The following is a 22445-nucleotide window of genomic DNA, read 5'->3' on the forward strand; positions in this document are numbered from 1 at the left end:
TGAAGAGGGGAGGTAGATTTTTAAAATAACAGCTTTTCTAAGATATAATTCCTATACAATTCACTATAGGGCATAGATTTTTTTTAAAGGTTATACACACCTAGTTTATGAGCCCCTCGAAAAATGATTAAAATTATGAATCCCTCTACCACCCAAAAAATGTTCACACTCAAAAGTTCCATAAGTTCATGGAATCTGTACAACAGATCCAAGATCCAGGTTAGAATTTCCTGCCATACACAGATTGGTGTAAAGCAAATTAATTCTCCACTTAACCACTTCAGTTAAGGTAATCAGAAGTAAAAATAAACAAACAACAAAAACAAAAACCTAAAATACCAACTTTTATTTCTTACAATTAAAATTAAAATGTTCTGTCAAGGTGGTGAAATAGCTTGGTCAGCTAGCCTCCCTGCAACTCCACATCTCAAAAAAAATCAACCCTGGAAACTTTAGAACCATGAAGCAAACAACTATTTCTCACACACACACACACACACCCCACACACACACCATCACACCATGAGCAATTTCTGAGTAAGACTGAAGGTTGTCTTTAACTGGTACAGACAGGGTGAGCTGCAACTTGGAAAGCAGGGATGGGGGTGGGTGGGTGGTGGTGACCAGAGTGGGTAGCAGTGAGGACAAGGTGGAAGAAAGCTTTTTGCAGAAAAGCTTTAAAGTTCTACACTTGCCTTCAACACTCACTGCCTGTCCCCTTCACCCTTCACAGAGCCCAGTGCCATTGCTCCTAGGATAACATGAAGAGCTGATGAAAGCTGGACTAGCTCAGAGCCCATAAGCACTCACTCTTCCACCCCCTCCAATCCAGAAACAACGGATTACAACCAAAGGAGACTGGCTCCTCCCAAAGCAGCCAAGAAAACTGCCTGTAATTGTCAGTCAACTCTGAGTCTGAGGTGACTGGAGCTCTCCTTAGGCTCATCCAGTCGCCTTTCTCTTTCTTTCTCCATGAGACTGTCACAAACTGAAGTCTAATCTTCATTCCTCCCTCAATACTCATTACTAGAGTAACTGATACCGCCCAGTGTGCTGGAGCTATAAGGCCAAAATAACTAGACACTTGAAGAGTACTATGAAAGAATGAAATATTTAGCATCTGAAGCATTATTAAACAAAGGATTTAAACAAGAATGTAAATATATTTAAAGAGTTGAAGAAAGATAGATCTTAACTCTGAAACAAGACCAAGAAAGCTAAAACAAGGTGGGAATATTAGGTATGAAAAATATAGTTAACTAAAATAACCAACAAATAGGACAAACAAGATATGTCCAACTGAAGAAAAAAATCCATGAGGTTTAAAACCTCTTCAGAAAGGCAGCAGGAAAGACAGACAGAAAAGCTATGAGACATGGAGGCACTGGTGCCAAATGAAACAATAGCTGAAAAAGAGAAGGGAGGTGGATATCTGAGGAAATGAGGGTAATGAATTTCTCAGTTACAGAAACGTGAAAGCCCTTATTCGAACCACTAGACACGTTAATGAGATTGATGACTATCAAAGAAAAAAGAAAATTCTAAAGATATCCAAAGAAAAAAGCAAACAACCTACAAAGGAAAAGGAATCAGAGGGATATCGGGTTTCAAAGAGAACACTGTAGACAAGAAAAAATGAAGTGAATTTTAAAGATATTTAAGAACTTTGAACTTAAAATTTTCAGATATGAAGGCCAAATAAAAACTGTATAAGGTATATGAGGCTTTAGGAAGTATGCCACAGATATTATATTCATGAAAAATATTTTGAGGAAGTAAAAAAAAAACCCAGGAGATGCTATATAACATATGGGTGAATCAAAAATATCTTGATAAATTTCACTGTTGCCTTGAAAGAAAAAAAAAGAGGCCTAGAGGAAGTATATTATTGGTAAATTTAACAGATCAATAGGGGCAAATAAACTGAGGTATTAGGTTATGATCCATTTTACCATAATAACAAAAAACAGAATGCATTAACTTTGAAACCAGCAGAAGACAACTTGATCTTTTCAATGGAAAACAGAAAAGGAGAAAAAAGTACCATAAATTAGATAATAAGAAAGAGGAAGAGCAATTAACTACAAAAACAATACCACTTCTAAGAAATGTAAAGAGTTTGAAATTACTAATAAAGAAGAAAACAATCATACTAGAGTAAGATACAAGGATGGAAAAAGACATGCCAGATAAATAAAAACCAAAACAAAGCTGGAGCAGCTAAATAAAAACCAAAACAAAGCTGGAGCAGCTATCTTAGTATCAGACAAAACAAAATCTATGACACAATCCACAACTGACAGAATTATAGGACAAGAAAGATAAACTAAGAAGATTTTTTATACATTCATCCCAAAAACTGTTAGATCAAGCAATCAATACGCAAAAATAAAGAGAATCTGAACAATACAACTAATATGCCTAAGCTATTGATTTCGGCATATAAATTTTCATACTTATTCACATAACATTTATAAAAACAGTTTTATGGCCGTAAAAGAGACACATTAATTTTTTTTAATTAAATGAACTAAGCAGGCAATTAAGAAACTGGGAAGGGAATAGAGCAAACCCACATAAGGAAATAACATTAAAGCCAGAAAAAAAAAGCAATAACAAAAAATATGCAAATGGAAAATCAAAACATTAAGATTGAGACAACTGGCAAAACTAATGCAGATACAAAATACAGAATATGAAAGGGAAAAATCAGATTTTTAAAAATATGAATTATACACTAATCAATTAGAAACCTAGATAAAACGCATACAGCTTTAGAAGAACATAAAACTCCACAATTGGCACGAGAGAAATTGAAGAGGTCAGTTAGTATGGTATTAAAAAAGAAACAAACAAAAAAAAAAATTGGATAAATTCCCCAGGACCTCTAGTTCCCAAATCTCAAAGGCCCAAGTCAATTTTTAGAAGAGTTCTACCAACTGTTCAAGGAATTCCTACCTTATACAAGTTGTTCCAGAAAACAAAGAAAAAAGTAAAAGCAATCTTGTTCATTTCTAGGCAGTTGAAATCTTGACTCTAAAACCAGGGATAGTGTGTGTGTGTGTGTGTGTGTGTGTGTGTGTACAGGCACACACAAGCTCTTTTCACTAATAAATAAGGACCCCTAATAAAATATTACTATCCAGCTCAGATTTCCAAAAACATATTTAATATACAATTAGTAGATTCAAAGAAAAAGTCAAAAGACCATCTGAATTGATAAAGGAAAAAAGATCATAATAAATCACAAATAGACACATTAATGAAGAGATTACATACTCATTCCTGGTTAAGATAAGAAATAAGACAAGGATGCCCATTTTTAATGTTAATGTTTAACACAGTATTGAAAGTCCTGGCCAATGTTACAAAGAAAGAAAAATAAACATGCAGTGTGGTGTAATGTGGAAGATTAGAGTTAAAACTGCCACTTGCAGATAAGATCCTTTGGGCTATGGGAGAAATAACAGAACAAATTACTATACAGTAAGAGTAGCAAGGTTTCTGGACACAAGATCAACTTTAAAAAAATAATAATCAGTAGTACTCCTTTATCAAGAACAGCCAACCAGAAAATACAATAAAAAATACTATTTATAACAGCAACACAAATATAGAGGAATTAACCAAGAAGAAAACTTTGTAATAAACGATACAGAATATGATCTGAATAAATACAAGGATATGAATGAGACAATTTAATACTAAAAAGATATTGGAATTCTTATGAAAATTCTAGTTTTTTGTTTGTTATTTTGAGGGTTTTTGTTTTTGTTTTTTTAAGAGAACCCTGATAAACTTACTCTCAACCATACATGGGATAAAGGGCTACAGATGGTAAGATCAACCTTAAAAGTGTGTTCCATGGTGGGTGAGGGGTGGTAGAAGAAAGCAACTCACGCTGCCAGATATTAAGACATACTATAAAGCCAGAGTAGTTAAGTGGGACAATGACAAAAGAACAGGCAAAAAAACCAATGAAGAAGAGTGCTGCTCAGAAACAAACAAAGGTGTTTATAAGAATTTGATATATAATAAAGGTGGTAACACAAATAAATGGGGGAAGAATGAACTGTTTAGTGAAGCATTATAAAAACTAGCTCACCAAAAAAGAAAGGAAAGAAAGATGCCTATTTAATATGAAATACAAAGGTGATCTCTAAAGGGATTAAAGACCTAAAGGTAAAAGGTAAAACTAGTCAATAGGAAATGTAGAAGGAGTAAGGAAAGACTTATCTTCAAAAGAACAAGCCGTAGGTCAAAAAATTTAACAAACATAAAAATTAAGGATTTGTTTAATAGAGGACACCACGGACAAAATTAATAGAAATGACACAATAGATTATTTACAAAGTCTAAAACTGATAAGGGATTAAAACCTAGAATACATAAGAACCCATACAAAACGAGAAAAAGACAGTAAACCAGGGCTTCCCTGGTGGCACAGTGGTTAAGAATCCACCTGCCAATGCAGGGGACACAGGTTTGAACCCAGGTCCAGGAAGATCCCACATGCCGTGGAGCAACTAAGCCTGTGCGCCACAACTACTGAGTCTGCACTCTAGAGCCCACGAGCCACAAGTACTGAGCACGTGAGCCACAAGTACGGAGCGTGTGAGTCACAACTACTGAAGCCCACGTGCCTAGAGCCTGTGCTCCGCAACAAGAGAAGCCACCACAATGAGAAGCTCGTGCTCTGCAACGAGGAGCAGCCACCGCTCACCACAACTAAAGTAACCCCACGTGCAGCAACAAAGACCCAACGCAGCCAAAAAAAAATTAATTAATTAAAAAAAAAAGATAGTAAACCCCAAAATGTGAATGGGCAAAAGGGTACAAAATGAGCAACCTAAAAGGCTCATTCGCAATCATTATGAAAGGAAGCTCAACTCATTAGAAATCAGAAAATACAAGTAAAACAAAATGAGCCTGCACCTCTTAGATTGGTAAAAACAGAAAAACTATAAAGCTGAATGATGTCAATTGTTGGCAACGACACAAGGGTAAAGCAACCTTCACATACTGGATATAGGCATTGCAGAAAGCACCTGGAAGTACTGAAGGCCTGCATATCTCATAATTAACAATTCCACCGATAAGTACATATCCCAAAGAAATTCCTACACAGCTCCTTAAGAGGACATACACAAGGGTGAACAACATCACAACTGAATTCGTGTTGATGAAGCTTGGAGACAAACTGGATGACCATCAAGGAAAAAGCATATAATAAAGCATGGTGGACACACATCACAGAGAACCAGGAAACATTTAGAAGCTAGAAACTAATGACGAGAGATACATACAGACAGCAATGAGGATAGATCTTAGAATTATAAAGTTATGTAAAAAATTATAAGCAGAATAAGATATTTGGGCTATTATTAGTGATTTATATCACCAATGAAATAAATAAGAAATCTGTATTTCTTCTAATTCTGTGCATTTCTAACAAATCTCAGAAATGATTTAAGATCAGTATACTTCCTACAGAGATGAACCAAAATAAACTTTAAAAGACCAACTCTAAATCTGTATTCAGCAAAATTTTAAACTCCCAATAATCCTAAACTAGATACTAATGAACATTAGCTTTCCACTGTGACATACATAAGTCCCAGATGGCCTTAAAAATATACACTTGCAACGTTGATTATAGAAAGATAAATAAGGACTATGAAAAAGAAGAACTTGTACCTTTCAATGTATCCTGTTGGTGTTTCTACCAGACCATCAAGTCTTTCTTGAAGGGCTGCAAGAATCTGAGGATTTTGCATCATCTGAACAGTCAGCTGACGCGCTTTAAAAAAAAAGGGCATTGAAAGAAGGATTTTATGAAAATGTATCATGCTATTTGAATAGGACAATCCAATCATGAAGCTTTCCTGACTAGCGCATAAATTGCTGGTATGAGTAGAGACGAGCAGCAAGCTAAAGAAAATTCATTCTAGGAAAACCCAGTGTACAGGAAAAGTTCAGATTCTAATGATGTCTAACGTACACCATTTCTCAAGGCCGCTGCCACAACTACTATGAACATTATCCTTTCTTTTCCTACTATCTTGTGTTTTACCCACCTTGTGTTTTGGGAAGCTCAAAGATTCATCCAGATGCCTATCTATGATCCTTGATAACCCTTTGAAGTCAAACAACACATACAAGAAAACTGCAAATATAGTGACAGTTTCAAGCCTGGGACAAAGATGGTCAAATAAATCTGAACGTTTCATTGATGCTTGTATAATGTGCCTGTGGGTATCTGAACAGAGAAAGTTAACAACTGAGATAGTCAAAAGTTGTAACTAAAGCCGAATAAAATTTGGTTATTAATGGCATCTAAAAATTATATTAAATCCAAAAATAACCTAGATTTATGCAAAACAAATTATTTTGCTATCTTATTTTCTTCATCAATACAGACTTTATCAAAAAATTACCATTAATTTTCCCAATTTATGTTTTTAAACATCAATTTACTTCTAATACTGATTTTATTATTGGATGATGTACAGTTGTGATAACCAACATGCTTTCAGAAATACCAATATTGGCCACTAAAGATAGTCCTGTATCTTTTAAAAAAACGCTGCACAATGAAAGCTGAAGCTAGAAGTTCAGCAGTCTTTTCAGAATAAACCTCACTCTGGCTTAAAAATGAGAAGTTGAGTCATCTGGTACGTTGATACTCTTGGCTCCTAAGCTACAGGGCATATCCTAAAGCAGTATAATTCCCCACTACCATTATTACCCCCTTTAAAAATAATTTGCTAAAGAAAATTTTGAATGATTTTGTCTACATTTAATAAATGTCTCTTTTTGATTGGTTGGAATGGATTAAAAAACAAAGACATACACTACATATTTTCTACATATTAAATACTAAACATTTTCAAATAAGTCTAAGCTAGTGTTATTTAGAAGCACCACTAGAAACAACTCCTACCACCACCTATAACATACCTAAATTGAGACAAATCTCACAGGCAACTGTTTGACAAGCTATGACATCACCTCAGTAGTAGAGGGTACACACAGTGACTTCTGCTGGGTCACTACATCCATTCCCTCCTCCCTTACTACCACTCCTCTCCATCTCCAGCTCCCTCTGCCCCTCCCTTCCTCCCTCACCGCCCCCCACCCCAAACATACATTTACACACAAAACTGTTACTGCAGGTTTGGCTAGTCAGTAAAATGGACAAGTATCCAAAAAGAGAATGGTATTTACTACTACCCTCTAGAAGACATGTGCCAGCAATCACTGGCTCCTGAAGGAATTTAAAATAATACCTTTGATTTTTGTTTCTTCACCAGTTTCTTCTTCTTCTACTTCTTCAACATCATCCAAATCTTGATCAAGTTCAGACTGTTCTTTGCTATAATATTATAATATCACACCAAGGTTCAAATGTACCAATTACCCAAAAAAAAAAAAAAAAAAAAAAATTATAGAAAACTTCAGTTCATTTTCTAGGTTAATATTCCTCTTTCAAAAATATGAAGTAGGAAATCCAAAGGGTGATTCAGTTTTCTAACGTCATATGTAAACAAGGACAAATTAGAAATACTTAAAATTTCATTTAAAAGCATATGGTCTAATATAAAGTTTATACTTTAAGCTTTAAAAATGTGGTTTGATAGGTTGTGATTCAGAGGATGTTTCTACCCAAATCTATTGGTTTCATTCTTCCTAGTAACAGCACTCTGACTTTATATGAGATGGTAATACACCAAGCTAAAAAGTCTACATATTCCAGCCTACCTTTCAGCTAGATGTGGCTATATAACCATATTTTGGCAGTAAGGTAAAAAAAAGAGAAGGAATGTAGAATTTTATATATATATAAAGCCTCCTTAATAGAATGGTAAACAGCTGGAAGCCTTTTCAATATTGCACCCTCCCTAGAACAGGGATATGATGGCTATAGCTCCAGCAGCCATGTTGGACCATGAGGCATCCTAGAGAATGGAACTCACCAGCTAAGAATAAATTAAGGAGTCTGGAAAAACAGAAGGATCCTGGATCCCTGGTGGCTGTGGAACAACCGCATCAGCCTGTACTTACTATCTTTGGACTTTCCTTTTTCTTCACTTCATAGGGGAGATGGGGAAGAACAGTAAAAGTTAAGAAGACCTGAGTCTACTTCATGCTTAGAGTAAAGCCAGGAGGATGGACCATTGAAAGAGAAGGTAAAAAGTAATAACATTCTTTCCATTTCATCTTAAAAATCTAGTTTTTGAACATGAGATTACAATCAGCATTAAAATGGGGAATTAGGATATCTAACTCAACATACAGATCATCATACAATTCCTTGTGTTATTTTACATTTTAGTACGGTATTTGGTTTAGAAAATTAGTTGCTTTCATGTCTAGAAATAGCATTTGAAAAATTAATTTTCATATAGGAACAACTATAGAAAAGTTCAACTGTATTCTGCTAGAAAAATCTGTTTCTGTCAACGAAGGGAAAAAAAAACAGCCTTCCCATCAGAAGCAATAGATTATTTTGGGAATATCTTTTACTCACTATAAAGTTAAGCATAAAGATAACATAGAACAGCTCTTCCTCCAGTACCATCTCATTCAATCATTTATTGAACATCTAAAACTTAAAGCTTTAAAACAGAAGTCCACAAACTGTGTCATATGGCCAAATCCAGCCCAGTCTTATTTTTATAAATAAAGTTTTATTGGAACACAGCCACATTAATTTATGTATTGTCTCTGGCTTCTTTCACACTACAACGGCAGAGCTGAATAGCTGCAACAGAGACCTCATAGCCAAAATGCCTAAAATACTTACGATCAGGTCCTTTAAAGAAAAAGTCTGCGGACTCCTGCTTTAAAGAACAAGGATCTTCCTCTTCCTCCTACCCTCCTAAGAGCTCACAGGCATCCAATAGTAAATGGGGTGGGAAGGGTAGGGCAGAATCAAGCTATCACAACCAATTTACTCTTTTTTCAAAGTTTAAGACAAAATGAAGGTTAGATGGCAGACTGCACATACTCATCTGATCTTAATCCTTCCAAAATCTCCACTAAAATTATGACAAAGGGATTTTTAAACAAATACTGAAGGACAAGGAGACAAAAAGCAGCAAATTCACCGAGAACTGAAATCAAAGTCAGCAGTGGTAGAGCTGAGAACCAGCCTAAATGCAGAATCTTAAAAAGGCCACTTCTAGAACTAGGGCTTGGGTGTGAGGGTGGATAAAATAGGGAGAACTAAGCAAAAACTAATAAACAGTTAAATCCTTCGATCCTCTTTCTCCCTCCAGCAGAACAGTTTCTCCTCTGGAAGGGGAACTGGAAGCTCAGACTAGAGGATCACAGATACATACATACTACTGACAGAATGCTGAATGCAGAGACCCCTCCCCAGCTGCCTTCTCCCAAGTTAGTTCCCAAATGTATGGAAGCCAGATCTTTACCCAAACACTCTTTACTGGGGTATGTGACCAGCCCAGAAAAAAATGCCATTCTGACAGTGGGGAGTCTCACAACAAATGTCTGCCCTGGTGAGCCCACATTAAAATCCTAAATTGAAAGCACTCCTTCCCTCCCAACACTCAAATTCTCCAATTAACTTTTAAAAAACATCCTTCAACTATGCATTTTCCCCACCCAGTCTTAAGGAGCAAACAAGTATTACCTCCTATTTGAGGAAAGCCTCCTACATGGAGACCAAAACAGTAAAGAAAAATTTAAGACCCAACAGACTATACAGGGGAAAGAACATCCAGAGAAAAGATATTACAATCCGTGAAATAAGAACAAGATGCTACAAAAATAGGAACAGAGAGCAAAGGAACGCCTGAAAACTAAAACAACAGAAATTTAGAAACTCAATACAAGAGTTAAAAGATAAAGTTTCTTCAGCTTTGCCCAGAAAGAAGAGCAAAGAGACAAAGATGGAAACTAGGACAAAAGGTAATCACAAGAACCAGTCCAACATATAACAGAAGCTCCAGAAATAGAAAATGGGAACAAGACAATCAACCAAATAAGACAAGAATATTCCCTAGAACTGACAGCTATCAAGTTGCCAGACTGAGAGGGTCCACCACTGAATGCCTAACAAGAGATTTAAAAAAAAAAAAAAAAAAAAGACCTAACAATGTAAAAATTTCTGAACTCCAAAGCCAGAGTAGCTTCTAGAAATAGATATATATGTCTACGTTTTAAAAAAAGTGTTACATACAAATGATCAAGAATTATGACGACTTTGAACTTCAACACAGCAACACTAGAAGTAAGGTGACAATGGAGCAATGCCTTCAAAATTCTAAAGAAAAGTGATTCCCAAATTACAATTCTACACCCCAAATATCAAGCAGAAGGGTAAAATAGTCATCTTCAGTCATGCCATCTCAAAATAATTTACTTCCCTTGTACTCTTCCAAGAAGGTACTAAACCAAAGAACCAAAAAATGAAAACATGGGATATAGCAAACAGCAAACCCAAGAGAGGAGAGACAAAAGGAAACCCCAGGACGATAAAATAAATCCACAACGACAATTGTGCAACCAAGGTCAAGCAATCCACACTGGAGCAGTGTGATTCAGGAGACAATCACTTTGACAGCCATTATCACTAAAATGTCTGCTGCCACTCTTCTTTTTATGCTGAAGACAGTATACATGGGAGGATTGGCCAGATTCTTATAAATACTTGAATGTGTTGCCTTTATGATAAAAGTTTCCTGCCCTCCCACCTCCATGTTCTGCTGCCTACAACAGCTGTGGATAATCATATCATAACCCCTTCATCCTGAAATGTTCTGTTTTACCTATTCCTGAATTGGCAGACTATTGTGAAATTACAAATAGCAACAAACAGTGCAGGTCACCTCATTCTCCTTCACCATACTTCTGCAAGACATCCATCCACACTAGAATCCTGACAGATGCCAACTTCAATAAACCTAGGTTTCCAGGATGTATGACCTTGCCCAATGACTTCTCCAAAATAAGCCCCTGTAAAGACTCAGGAAAGCTGAAGCCAGTCCATGACCCAGATAGTCTCTTTTACTTTTTATTTTCCTACCTTGGACCCTTCAACTAACACTGCTTTTTTCTTTACACAGCTAAGTTTGTAACTGCTATTCAGATTTTCAAAAGTAAACACTGATTAAGAATTTGTAGGTGGTAAAACTCTAAAGAAAAACAAAGAAGTGAATTAGACAAAAGCCAAGATAGTACTGACACCTCTGGAGAGAAAAGAAGGATGCAATTGAAAAGGGGCACACAGGGCTTCTAAAAGTAATGATCCATTTTTAAAAACTTGTACACAAGTGTACTGTTATTCTTTAAACTCTACACATACGTTTCATACACTTTTTATCTTGTATGTATGATACTTTACAATGCAAGTAGTAAAATCTTGGAGAAATGGTAAAAATGAATTCTCCAAATATTTATGACTCATTATTGTGCTCAGCACTTCCCTAAGAATAAATACTGACAAACGGTTTACTATATTTATGACAGTGATTATGTATACTATATTTTGTCTTGAATACATTGTACCCAACTTTTAAAATAGCAGGCACTAAAGCATGCCATTACCATACATTTTCATAGTACATAATTTGTACCACTGTTAACTACATCACACGGTACAAAGTGATGCCAAATCTGAAAAAGGAACCAACTATCTGCCACTTACTTGTCGATGTCTGCCATGTTGTATGAGCGCCAAATATCTATGGAGAAAAACATCAATGTTAAAAAAAAAAAAAAGAGCATACGACTTATTTATAACCAATAAAAATATATGAAACCAAAACCCTTTAAATGAATACCACGTTAAAACTATTCCAAGAAAAAACATGGAACATAGACACCAGTCACTGAAGTAATTTTTCAGAGGATGCTGCTTACAAGTTACTACTTGGCATTCAGAATCTATCGGGCAAGGATTTCTACAATAGCACTGTTGGTGAAAATCTAATGTATGCTAGAATCACAGGAAAGGAACAATACAAAGAGTCTTTATTCAAATTCCTTTAACAATCATGAATGGTCAATTTTTGCTTAAATTTCTGGGCTGCTTAGTACCTCACACTTGATTTTTTTTTTTTTTTAACTTTGACAAGTTTTCACATATATATACACCCATGAAACCATCATCAAAGTCAAGATAATGAACATATCCATCACTCTCAAAGTTTTTCCCCTGCCCTGTTAGAACACCTCCCTTCTCCCCTTCCTGCTTCCCACCCCAGGCAACTGTTGCTCTGCTGTCACTCTAGTTCATACTTTCTAGAATTTTATAGAAATGCCATCATACAGTATGTACTTTTTTTCCCCCGGTTCCGGCTTCTTTCATTCAGAAAAAACTATTCTGAGATTCATCTATGTTGTAGTACTTATCAAACAGTTCATTACTTTTTATTGTATAGTGGTATTCCATTGAAAACATATATTCTATTGTACGTTTAAATATTCAGCTGTTGATGGACATTTGGGTTTTCTTTTGGCAGGGGGCTATTATAAATAGAGCTGCTATGAGCATTTGTGTATAAGTCTTTGTGTGGACAACTGCTTTACCTCTCTCAAACCCACTTGATTTTTAACAGTATTAATTTTTATCAAATTCATGTTAGAAAGTCAAAATCTGCCACATGCTGTACTGTACTCATTATGCTCCCCCTGGAGATCTTTTTTTTTTTTTTAGTTTAATAATTCTTGTTATCAAATGTCAGCCCTTTAAACTATTTAATGGCAGTTTTAAAAAGCTCTGGTCCCAATCTATGTCAAGTAAACCTTCCTCATCTCCGTGAATGTACCTCATGTCACATCACTGAATACCACCATACCCCCAGCCTACCCCAGATATGCTGGCACATTGTCCATAATGTTCTTGCTTATCAGACCTGAATACTGTTAGGACTGATCAGAACATATCCTAAGTTCTTTCGCACTATAAAATTAGTATTAACTTAGAGAATACTGCTTTTAGAAAACCAAAACCTTATAAAATATATAACTAATAAGAACCTGCTGTACAAAAAATAAATTAAGTTAAATTCAAAAAAAAATGGAAAACCAAAACTTAAGACAAAATGTGTTACACTGAGCCAGAAAAATGGCTGAATGCCATAGGTAATGCACAGATTACTTTTTTAAAAGTTAAGGTTAGAATTCCACATTAAAATCAATTTTTAATCTTTTAAAAATTAAAACCTTAGTCTTTAACTCACAAGATGCTACAAGATGTGATTCCTCATACGAACATACTTAATATGCTTTTCACTTAAAGAATTAAGTTACTGATTTTAGCAGTGAAGTGCTATCATTTGGAATACTATTGCTGATCCAATACCCACCCTTTAGACAATTTAGGAATATTTCTTCCTAATGTATCCTACTCTATTTTATACACTTTCTGTTTGCTGTAAATAATTTTTAACAGCATTGATAAATTTCTCTAGTGATGCTGGTTAATTAGCCAGCATTAACAAAACATTTAGCAAAAAATTATGAAGATACTAATTCAAAAATAAGAAAAATATTCAATCAGTCAAAGAAACACAAGCAGGATTCAGATTTGTCTATGAAATCAGAGTAAGGATTTTCTTTTAATGCAGGGAAAATTATGGTGAATATGCATTCTTAAATATGGCTAGTGTTCCTATAAACCATTACCTTTCTGGAGAGCACTTTGGCCATGGGAATAACAAAAGCCTTAAATATGTCCATCTCCAGCCTTGGTTATTCACTTATGAGAACCTACCATGAAAAAAATTAAAGGATCTAAGGGTCTGTAAATGTTTCATGCTCGCCTAATAGGTTCTTCCCAGTCCTATACATTCTTTGGCTCTCAGCTCAAAGATTTACTTCTTCAAGACAGAACAGGCTGGCATTTACTTCTTCAGAGATGCCTTCTCCAACTTGTACATCCTGGCCAAGTAAGATTTCTTGGTTGTACACACTCCTATAAAGCTCCATTTCTTTCCCTCATAGGATGTCTCAAGTTTGTAATTATAAATTATCGTGATTATTTGACTAATGTCTGTCTCCCCCAACTGACCAGGCCATAAAATTCATGATTACAGGGATTATATCTGCTCTTTCCAATCACTGCATCATATCCTTCAGAGTAGTATACAAAGTAGTATACAAAAAAACACTTAGTATTAATGTGCATACAATGGAATGCTTTGCAATAAAAAAATGAAGCAGATCTGAGTTGATATGGAAAGAGCACCAAAGCAGGGGTAAAGGATGTATGGCAAAATCCAATCTGGATATATATGAATGTGCATACTCATACATGTACATACTTTCTTATGAATAAGACATTTCTGGAAAGATACACCAGAAACCTAACAGGAGCTACCTATAAGAGAGAAAAGACTGGAAGTAAATGAGAACTTACGTTTCATTCTGCATTATTTGGTTTTCCTATACAGATACTTATTTAGTAACATTTTAGAATTTGCTGGGTTGAATATACAGTGTAGTAAATTCAACAATTATCAAAAGTATGAAACAAAAAAAGCCCAAAACTTCTAAATTCAAATTTTTATAACATTTTAACACGTTCACAGAAAAATGGCTACACTTCTACCCTCGGTGTCCACCTTGTGGCATTACATTTAGAATTCAAACTCTTATAATGAAATTCTTTTGATTCTTTATTACAGAGGATTCAAGATAGAACAGGATGGCACTCACTTCTTCAGAGAAGCCTTCTACAATCTGCTCATTCTGGCTAAATTAGGTTTCTTGGTTGTATACACTTTTGTTTTTTAAAGAAAAGTATGCCTAATTTTGCAGTCAGATCATTTGGGTTGACGCCAGCTTTGCAGCAATCTAGCTCAGGCGAACAACTTCTGGCCTTATTTCATCATCTTCAAAAAGCAGGAGAAAATTTTTCCCTCATTGGATTTCTCTTATTAAGAAGCAAATTCATGTAAAAGATTCGTGTTTGACACCTAGTTAACACTCAATAAACACACACAATGTTTTTCATTCTGTCCATTTTGAATTATTCTTTACATGGGGTCAGTGTTTCTGCAAAATAATTACCTAGGATGATAGTTAAAAACAGCTTCTTTCAGTTTTGACAAATGCACAGACCGACCAGTAAATGCACCATGGTAGTATAAGATGTTAACACTAGGGGAAACTGGGTAACGGGCATATGGGATCTCCAAACTACAACTTTTCTGTAAATCTAGAATTACAAATAAATCAAAAAACTAAAAATAAAGGAGCTATTCCCATACCCAGATTCAAAACCAAGGAGTGGACGCAAAAATCTGCATTCAAAATAAGAAACCCAGCTTCTGAGGCAGGTGGTCTCAGACATTCAGATCACATTGAGAAACACAAGTTTAGGTTAACACCTACATTGATTTTTTTTTTTTATTGTAGTCAACAACATTAAGTAAAATCAATGAGAATTTTATTTATCAGACATGAAATTGCTTTCTAAGAGTTCTGAAGAATTTCCACTCCTGGTAGTGACAAGCTAGATTATGCAGACCAACTCTATCAATGAAAACTAATTAAAAGTACAGAATAAAAAACTTGTTAAAATCTTAAAAGCATGGAAAAATGTTAATAAGATAGTAAGAAATTACTAACCCAAAACTGAAGGCAAAACAGGAAGCAAAAGGATAAGTAGAAGGAAGCCACCTTTGCCCTGAGGGCAACTGCCAATCTCAAATTTGAACTACTGTCTGGTGAAACCAAAAGCCCTGGACTTATTCAAGGTAGGAAATCTTTATAGCAAACCTCCCAAATTAAGCAGGAACATCAAAGTGCTATATTCTCAGAGATAATAAACAGGTCCTCCTGTTCAAAAGCCCAAATTCACCTCATCTGCGTTGCACCCAAAACCTTAAGCTATGAGCTTAAAGCCATCTCAGCATTCCTAGGCACCTGTATATCCAAATGTAAATGAAAGGTGCCTTCATCCTAGACCTCAAATAATTCATAAAGCAATTTTCGAGAACAATAGGGGCCGGTCCTATGAATGGACTTGAATACTGTCAAAAAGACCACAAAGAAAAAACAATCATGCTTATTAAGTTTGAAAATACAGTGTCTGTAGCAGTACCTACAAGAAACACTCATTTACTAAAGGTGATAGAGCAAATCTGACAAAGAACTAAACAGAACTTCTAGAAATAAAAATAACAGAAATCAAACTAAATGGGCAGGTTTAACAGTAAACCAAACACAGCTGGAGAGAGAATTAAGTGAGCTGGAAGCGAGCTTAGAAGAAATCTTCCACAGTATGGCAGAGACTAGAGGATAAAAAATACTGAAAAAGCATTTTAGGACACAATAATGTCTAAAAAAGATTCAATAGAAGTTCTAGGAGTAGAGGACAGAATGGGCAGAATATTTGAAGAATAAATAGCTAAGAATTTTCCAGAACTAATGAAAGACAAGCGCTACAAATTCCAATCAGGATAAATAAAAAACCCACACTTAGATATATGAGTGAAAATGTAAGACAATAGAGACAGAAGTCACCTCAAAAAGCACACAGAGAAAAGACTTAGACTAACTTCAAAGGCACAGAAGACTGGCGACTGTTTTCTCTTCAACAGACACCAAAAGACAACAGAACGTACTGTGTGCTCAATGTGCTGAAAATAACTAAGGATCTTAGAATATCACACCCTACCAAAACATCCTTTAAGAATGAAGGTGAGGGACTTTCCTGGTGGCAGAGTGGTTCAGAATCCGCCTGCCATTTCAGGAGACACGGGTTCAAGCCCTGATCTGGGAAGATCCCACATGCTGAGAAGCAACTAAGACCGCGTGCCAAAATTACTGAACTTGCACTCTAGAGCCCACAAGCCACAACTACTGAGCCCGTGTGCCACAACTACTGAAGCCCACGCGCCTAGAGCCCGTACTCTGCAACAAGAGAAGCCACTGCAATGAGAAGCCCATGCACCACAATGAAGAGTAGCTACTGCCCCCGCTCGCCGCAACTAGAGAAAGCCTGCGCTCAGCAACGAAGACCCAACGCAGCCAAAAATAAATAAATTTTAAAAGAAGAATAAAAGTTTCCTTCAATTTAAAAAAAAAAAAAAAGAATGCAAGTGTAACAGGTACTTTCAGGCAAAAATATCTCCAGCACTCTCATTAATAAATGCTATTAAGTATATTCTCCAAAGGCAAGTGATCCCAAACAGAAGATCTAAAGATACAAGAAGAAATGAGAGGAAATAAGGATATCAGCATATACCTAAACAAATATTTTAAAAGACATAATATCTCCACTGTGTAGTGTTAAATTTAAACTACCATAACATTGTCAGTGGTGAGAATAAGGGGGGAGGAAATGGATTATTCTAATGTTCTTAAGTAAGCATGTTATAATTTCTAGGGTGACTCCAAAATTTCAGAAAGAGAACACGTAGCTTCCAAAGTACAAGGAACACCAAGTAAATTATACCTATTTTTACATCAACCTAAAAGAAAAACAGGTTTTGGACAAATAAAAAGTACACACACACAAAAATCAGATTTAAACCTAATCATAGTGATTACATAAGTCAACCAAAGGCTCCCTTTTAAAACTGTCAGACTAGATTTAAAAAAATCCAACTACATCCCACTTATAAGAAACACATCTGGGGCTTCCCTGGTGGCGCAGTGGTTGAGAATCTGCCTGCCAATGCAGGGGACACGGGTTCGAGCCCTGGTCTGGGAAGATCCCACATGCCGCGGAGCAACTAGGCCCGTGAGCCACAACTACTGAGCCTGAGCGTCTGGAGCCTGTGCTCCGCAACAAGAGAGGCCGCAATAGTGAGAGGCCCGCACACTGCGATGAAGAGGGGCCCCGGCTCGCCGCAACTAGAGAAAGCCCTCGCGCAGAAACGAAGACCCAACACAGCCAAAAATAAATAAATAAAACAAAGAATTAAAAAAAAAAAAAAAACACATCTACAACGTAAGAATACAAAAAGCTTCAAAGTAGAATACAATCCTTAACCAAAAGGTGGTTATCACTGTTTTAAAGTTTAAAGAGATTAAAGTTTACAATAAAAGGTTCTACCCACTACCCAATCAATATATGTTATAGAAGATGTCAATGGAAAGACACAGTTCATAACATGACTGAAGACAAATCTTAACCCAAGAACTTGAACACAAAGAAAATCTTCCATTGGAAAAAGAGGGGGAAACAAGTGATTCAATCAGACCATCATTTGATTATTCTGTGGTCTTATAATAGCTAGATGTCCAGACATCAAATGACCTACCATTCCAGTATACCTGATTCTGTTCTCCTTACTTTCAATGAGAAGGAAAGAAAGCTAATATTCATGGAGCTTACTCTATAAAAGATTATTACATGCTTTCCTCTTATTTGCAGATTAGTAAGCAACTTGCTCAGCAACACACAAGTGAAAAAACTAGGAATTAAAATCTGACTTCCAATACCCATGCCAATTCCACTATTCCAAAAGCCAAGGGGCCTCCCCTATCAGCCTACTGCTACATAGATTATATAGTAACCTATAGTTACATTCCTTTATAGAAAATGACTACTTCATGGTGAAACAGCCAATCATTAAAAACTACAAATGTTTTAGGAATTCCCTGGCGGTCCAGTGGTTGGTTACGACTCCGCACTTTTACTGCCGAGGGTGTGGGTTCGATCCCTGGTTGGGGAACTAAGATCCCACAAGACATGCGGCACAGCCAAAAATAAAAAAGTAAGAAAATAAGAATTAAAAAATAAAAATTTTTAAAGAATTAAAAAAAAAAAGAACTACAAATGTTTTAAAGCAAAAGAGTTCAAGGGAACCAATAACATCCCAAGGAAAAAATTTCCCTTTACCTCAGAACTCATATCTCACTCCAAATGCATTTTAAACTAATCTGTATTTTGGACATTGTTGTTCTATTAACAATTTCGGTGGTCCAGGGGCTCAGTACTTTACTTGATTCCAGCACAACCTCACAGTTAGAACATCTCATTCTTTATGTTCACTTTTTTCACTTCAGGGATATCAAAAGTCAACCTAGAACTGACTTTTGTATTACACTCCCAAGCCAAATGAACTCCTATTTGAGAACACTATCTTCTGTTCAAGGGATCAAGGTATCATCTGACCCAACAGCAGAGAAACATACTGATATTTCATGAAAATTCACTCAGCATTAACAAACTAAAACAACTTATTCACATATCAGACATATGTTGGAAGAAATCTTCAGGATTGTAAGTGCTTGAACTTTCCCTTGAAGCCCAGTGGAACCCAAGCAGAGTGCTTTTAAATTCCAAGCAGATGTGTATACAGTGCAACAGTTTAAGTCAAGGGAACTCCCTTTAAACCAATATAAAATCCTTATTATAAATCATCACTGCTCAGTTATGTAACCTTGGATAAGTTCTTTAACTGCTCTGTACCTCAGTTTCCTCATCAAAATGTTGATACTAGCTATCTCCAGGAGCATTAAATGTGTTAATATACATGCAGAGTAAAACATTGCCTGAATAATCATTCAAGAATATTTTCTGCCTGTTGTGCTCTTCTTATGTACCCTCTTTACCTGAGAAAATAATTCAAATTAATAAACTCTTCAAAATTATAGCCTCCTTTCCCAATAAAAATCACAATATACAAAACTTCTGAGCAAGTAAAAATACATCAAACTATGTAGCAGTAAAAGGCAGAGTTGTTAACCAGAAGTGTAGAGGCCACTTTCCATGGCAAGCCCAGTAATGTGATCTAGTGGTCTGCAGTCAGAGTACTAAGCAACTTACAAGGAAGAGTGAAAGCAACCGTGCTCACCTTCTAACCCCTACTCTGCCCAACAGGGAGAGAACTTACTCAGATGAAATTAGTATGAAATGGGTCTTAATGTTACCGTTTTAACAAATTCCTTCATGTAAAGAAGGTTACAGATACTACACTATCTCCCACTTCCCCCACTTTCTTTTTCTTCAGGGCACTAATCACAACTCAACACTTTATATCTAGACAAGCAATTTGCCTGTTTGGCTCATGAAATAAGGTGTATGTCCAAACAGGAGCTAAAATATTTACTCAAAGAATCAACTAAGAACACAAGTAATTACAGCATTGATTAGACTTGAGGATATGAATAGATTGATCATTAGTTTTCTAAATTGATCAGGATTCATCCCCTTTCATTAATATTTCAAATTTACAATCAAGCAGAAAATAAAGTAAGCAAAGCAGTATGTTGACATCTTCATACCTTCAAGTCAATCAGATTGTACCTTTTTTAGCCCCTTTTCCTACAAAAGGACGCTGTACTGAATACATTTTGGGGAGTTTAGAATCAGTCAGTCATCTCGAGGCAATATGGGCAAGTTGAGTAAGTAATAAAAAAAAAATAGCACCTGGATTAAATTAGTTCTGGTAAAAGTGTTGGGTTTTTTTTTTTTTAACCTCTAGAGGACAAGGGTGTCACATTTAGTATTAGCTTAGTAATTTTCCCTGTCAATAGGTCTTGTATCAAAAATAGGTACTTTGCAACATATACATTTTATTAAAGTTTTCAGACTGGTATGGAAGGACCAGTCTTCTTAAAAAGCAAATAGCACATTTTAGATTTGTGCCATTAATTTGAACTCAGAAAACTTCGAAAGAAGCGTGAGACTTCAGCCCCAGAAGATCACTGTAAACCTCATTTACCTCCCGTCAGCTTTAAATAAGTCATTCTAAATATAAGGTTTTTCCCTTATCCAAAGGTGTATTACTTCCTAAGTAAAGTACGTATAGAAGTAGTATTAATTAAAGCCGACAAGAAAATAGGAACTAAATACTAATTTGCAAAGGTATTTTGATGCTACGTATTTTCAAAAATGGCAAATTTCGTTTTCCAGCTCAGCTCTCCTGAAATCAGGCAAGCAGTTTTAAGTTGTGAGCTTTTAAAACGCAGTCCTTACAGAATCATCCGACAGTGAGAGAATAAAATTGGGGCTCCTTGAGGACATCACGTGCCTGGCTCTTCTTGTACTCGGAAAACCCAGCCCTCCCCTATAGGACCTCATTACCCGTCTCCCTGCCCTGCCTCTTTTTTTGAGGGCAAAGCGGGCGCACTGACAAGGCAGCAGACTATACACTTCGCTCAGTACGTTTGCATTTACGCCGCATTCCACCCCATAATACCTCCTCCACCATAACCCCACTCATCTTAAAAACAAAACAACTGGTTAACTATCTTAGAGTGGGAACGTGAACAAAGGAACTAATTTGTAAGAAAACAATAGGAGTCCTAGAAAAATTAAAGACACTGCAGGCCAAATCCTTTACTTCCACCTTAGAACTGTTCAGGCTTAGACTGATTAGGATCAATTCTCCCCAAATAAAAAACCCTGGTCAAGATAACCATCCTAATTCTAATTTGTACTTGAGATACACAAAAGAATCTCTTGTTAATAACAGCTAACGTAAGCGCTTTACACGTGTTAATTCTTTAAAATCCTAGCAGTGGAGGCCCTGCTTCATCATTCAGCACCTAACGTTCACACTTTCCTCCGGTACCAATAAAAAGATTAAGACCAAAGAGAAGCAGGGAAGAGTTGGAAACTCAAGGGCTGGACTTATTGGCTCACTATTCATTTTCACGTCCCACCATCTCCACAACTTTCAGTAAAGTAGGGATAACCAGACAGGGGTCTCCAATCAGGCCCCGCCGACGACCACGTGCGGAGGGAAGCCGCCGGGGGTTTCCCCTCCCAGACCCATCGCCGCCTACAGTGGGCGGGGAGCCCAGGAGCCTCGCTGCCTCCCCGCCCCCTCCCCGCCCAGGGGCCTCGTCCCCTCACAGCCCCTCCCTCCCATCGGAATTCGCAGCCTCCGCGGTTCTTTCCATCCCCCAGCGGCCTCCCTCCGAGTATTATTTTTGAGTGAGGGGGGCCTCGAGGCGGCGGTGGGCTACAGACCTGGGCCCGGGCCGCACCCCAGGCGCCTGCCGGTCCCTAGCGGCGCGGCCGCCGCCTCCTCCGGGCGCCCGGGCGTCGCCGCGGCCTCGCTCCCGTCCGCGCTGAGAAGCTGGTGGAGCTCAGAACCTCGGCGCAGACCAGCACGCGGGCCGCACCGACCCCCGCGCGTGTCCTGATCGGTTCCCCAGAGAAGCGCCGGCCGATCCCGCGGGCCCTCTCCGGCTGCGGGGTCGAGACTCCGCAAACGGCTCGGGCTCTGGCCTCACAGGACGGCCCCGGAGGCCCGGGCGGCCAGAGGCGCCCGCTCGCGGTTCCCCGTCCCTTCACCCCTTCCCTCCGCGCAGGCCGCCTCTACGTCCCCCCTTCCCCTCCGAGTTCCCGTCCGTTACCGGTGGCTAGCACGGGGAGCCAGGCGGCCGGAGCTGCGCAGGCAGTGACTCAGGGCGGCGGCGGGAGGAGCAGAAGGCGGCGCGGCGAGCAGATGGCGCTAAAAAAGACCCGAGAGCCCGCCGCTCGCGCTCATATACAATTAGCGTCAGCA

The 22445-nt window shown here is 37.4% G+C and overlaps 1 protein-coding gene across 3 annotated transcripts in view; it reads right to left on the bottom strand.

Moving 5' to 3' along the window:
* The window catches only part of NAP1L1 (nucleosome assembly protein 1 like 1), a 32902-nt gene extending 10457 nt beyond the window's left edge, over positions 1-22445 (bottom strand). For 2 of the 3 annotated variants that reach the window (XM_059936547.1, XM_059936548.1), the window contains exons 1-4: positions 22294-22445; positions 11672-11708; positions 7290-7375; positions 5698-5800 (exon numbers count right to left, since the gene is read on the bottom strand). In XM_059936547.1, coding sequence (XP_059792530.1) covers positions 5698-5800; positions 7290-7375; positions 11672-11688 — 206 coding nt within the window. In that variant the 5' untranslated portion in view covers positions 11689-11708; positions 22294-22445. The remainder of the gene's footprint in view (positions 1-5697; positions 5801-7289; positions 7376-11671; positions 11709-22293) is intronic. The other variant, XM_059936546.1, reaches the window with a different exon arrangement.

This window comes from Balaenoptera ricei, chromosome 10 (assembly GCF_028023285.1).
Source record: "Balaenoptera ricei isolate mBalRic1 chromosome 10, mBalRic1.hap2, whole genome shotgun sequence".
Taxonomy (NCBI): domain Eukaryota; kingdom Metazoa; phylum Chordata; class Mammalia; order Artiodactyla; family Balaenopteridae; genus Balaenoptera; species Balaenoptera ricei.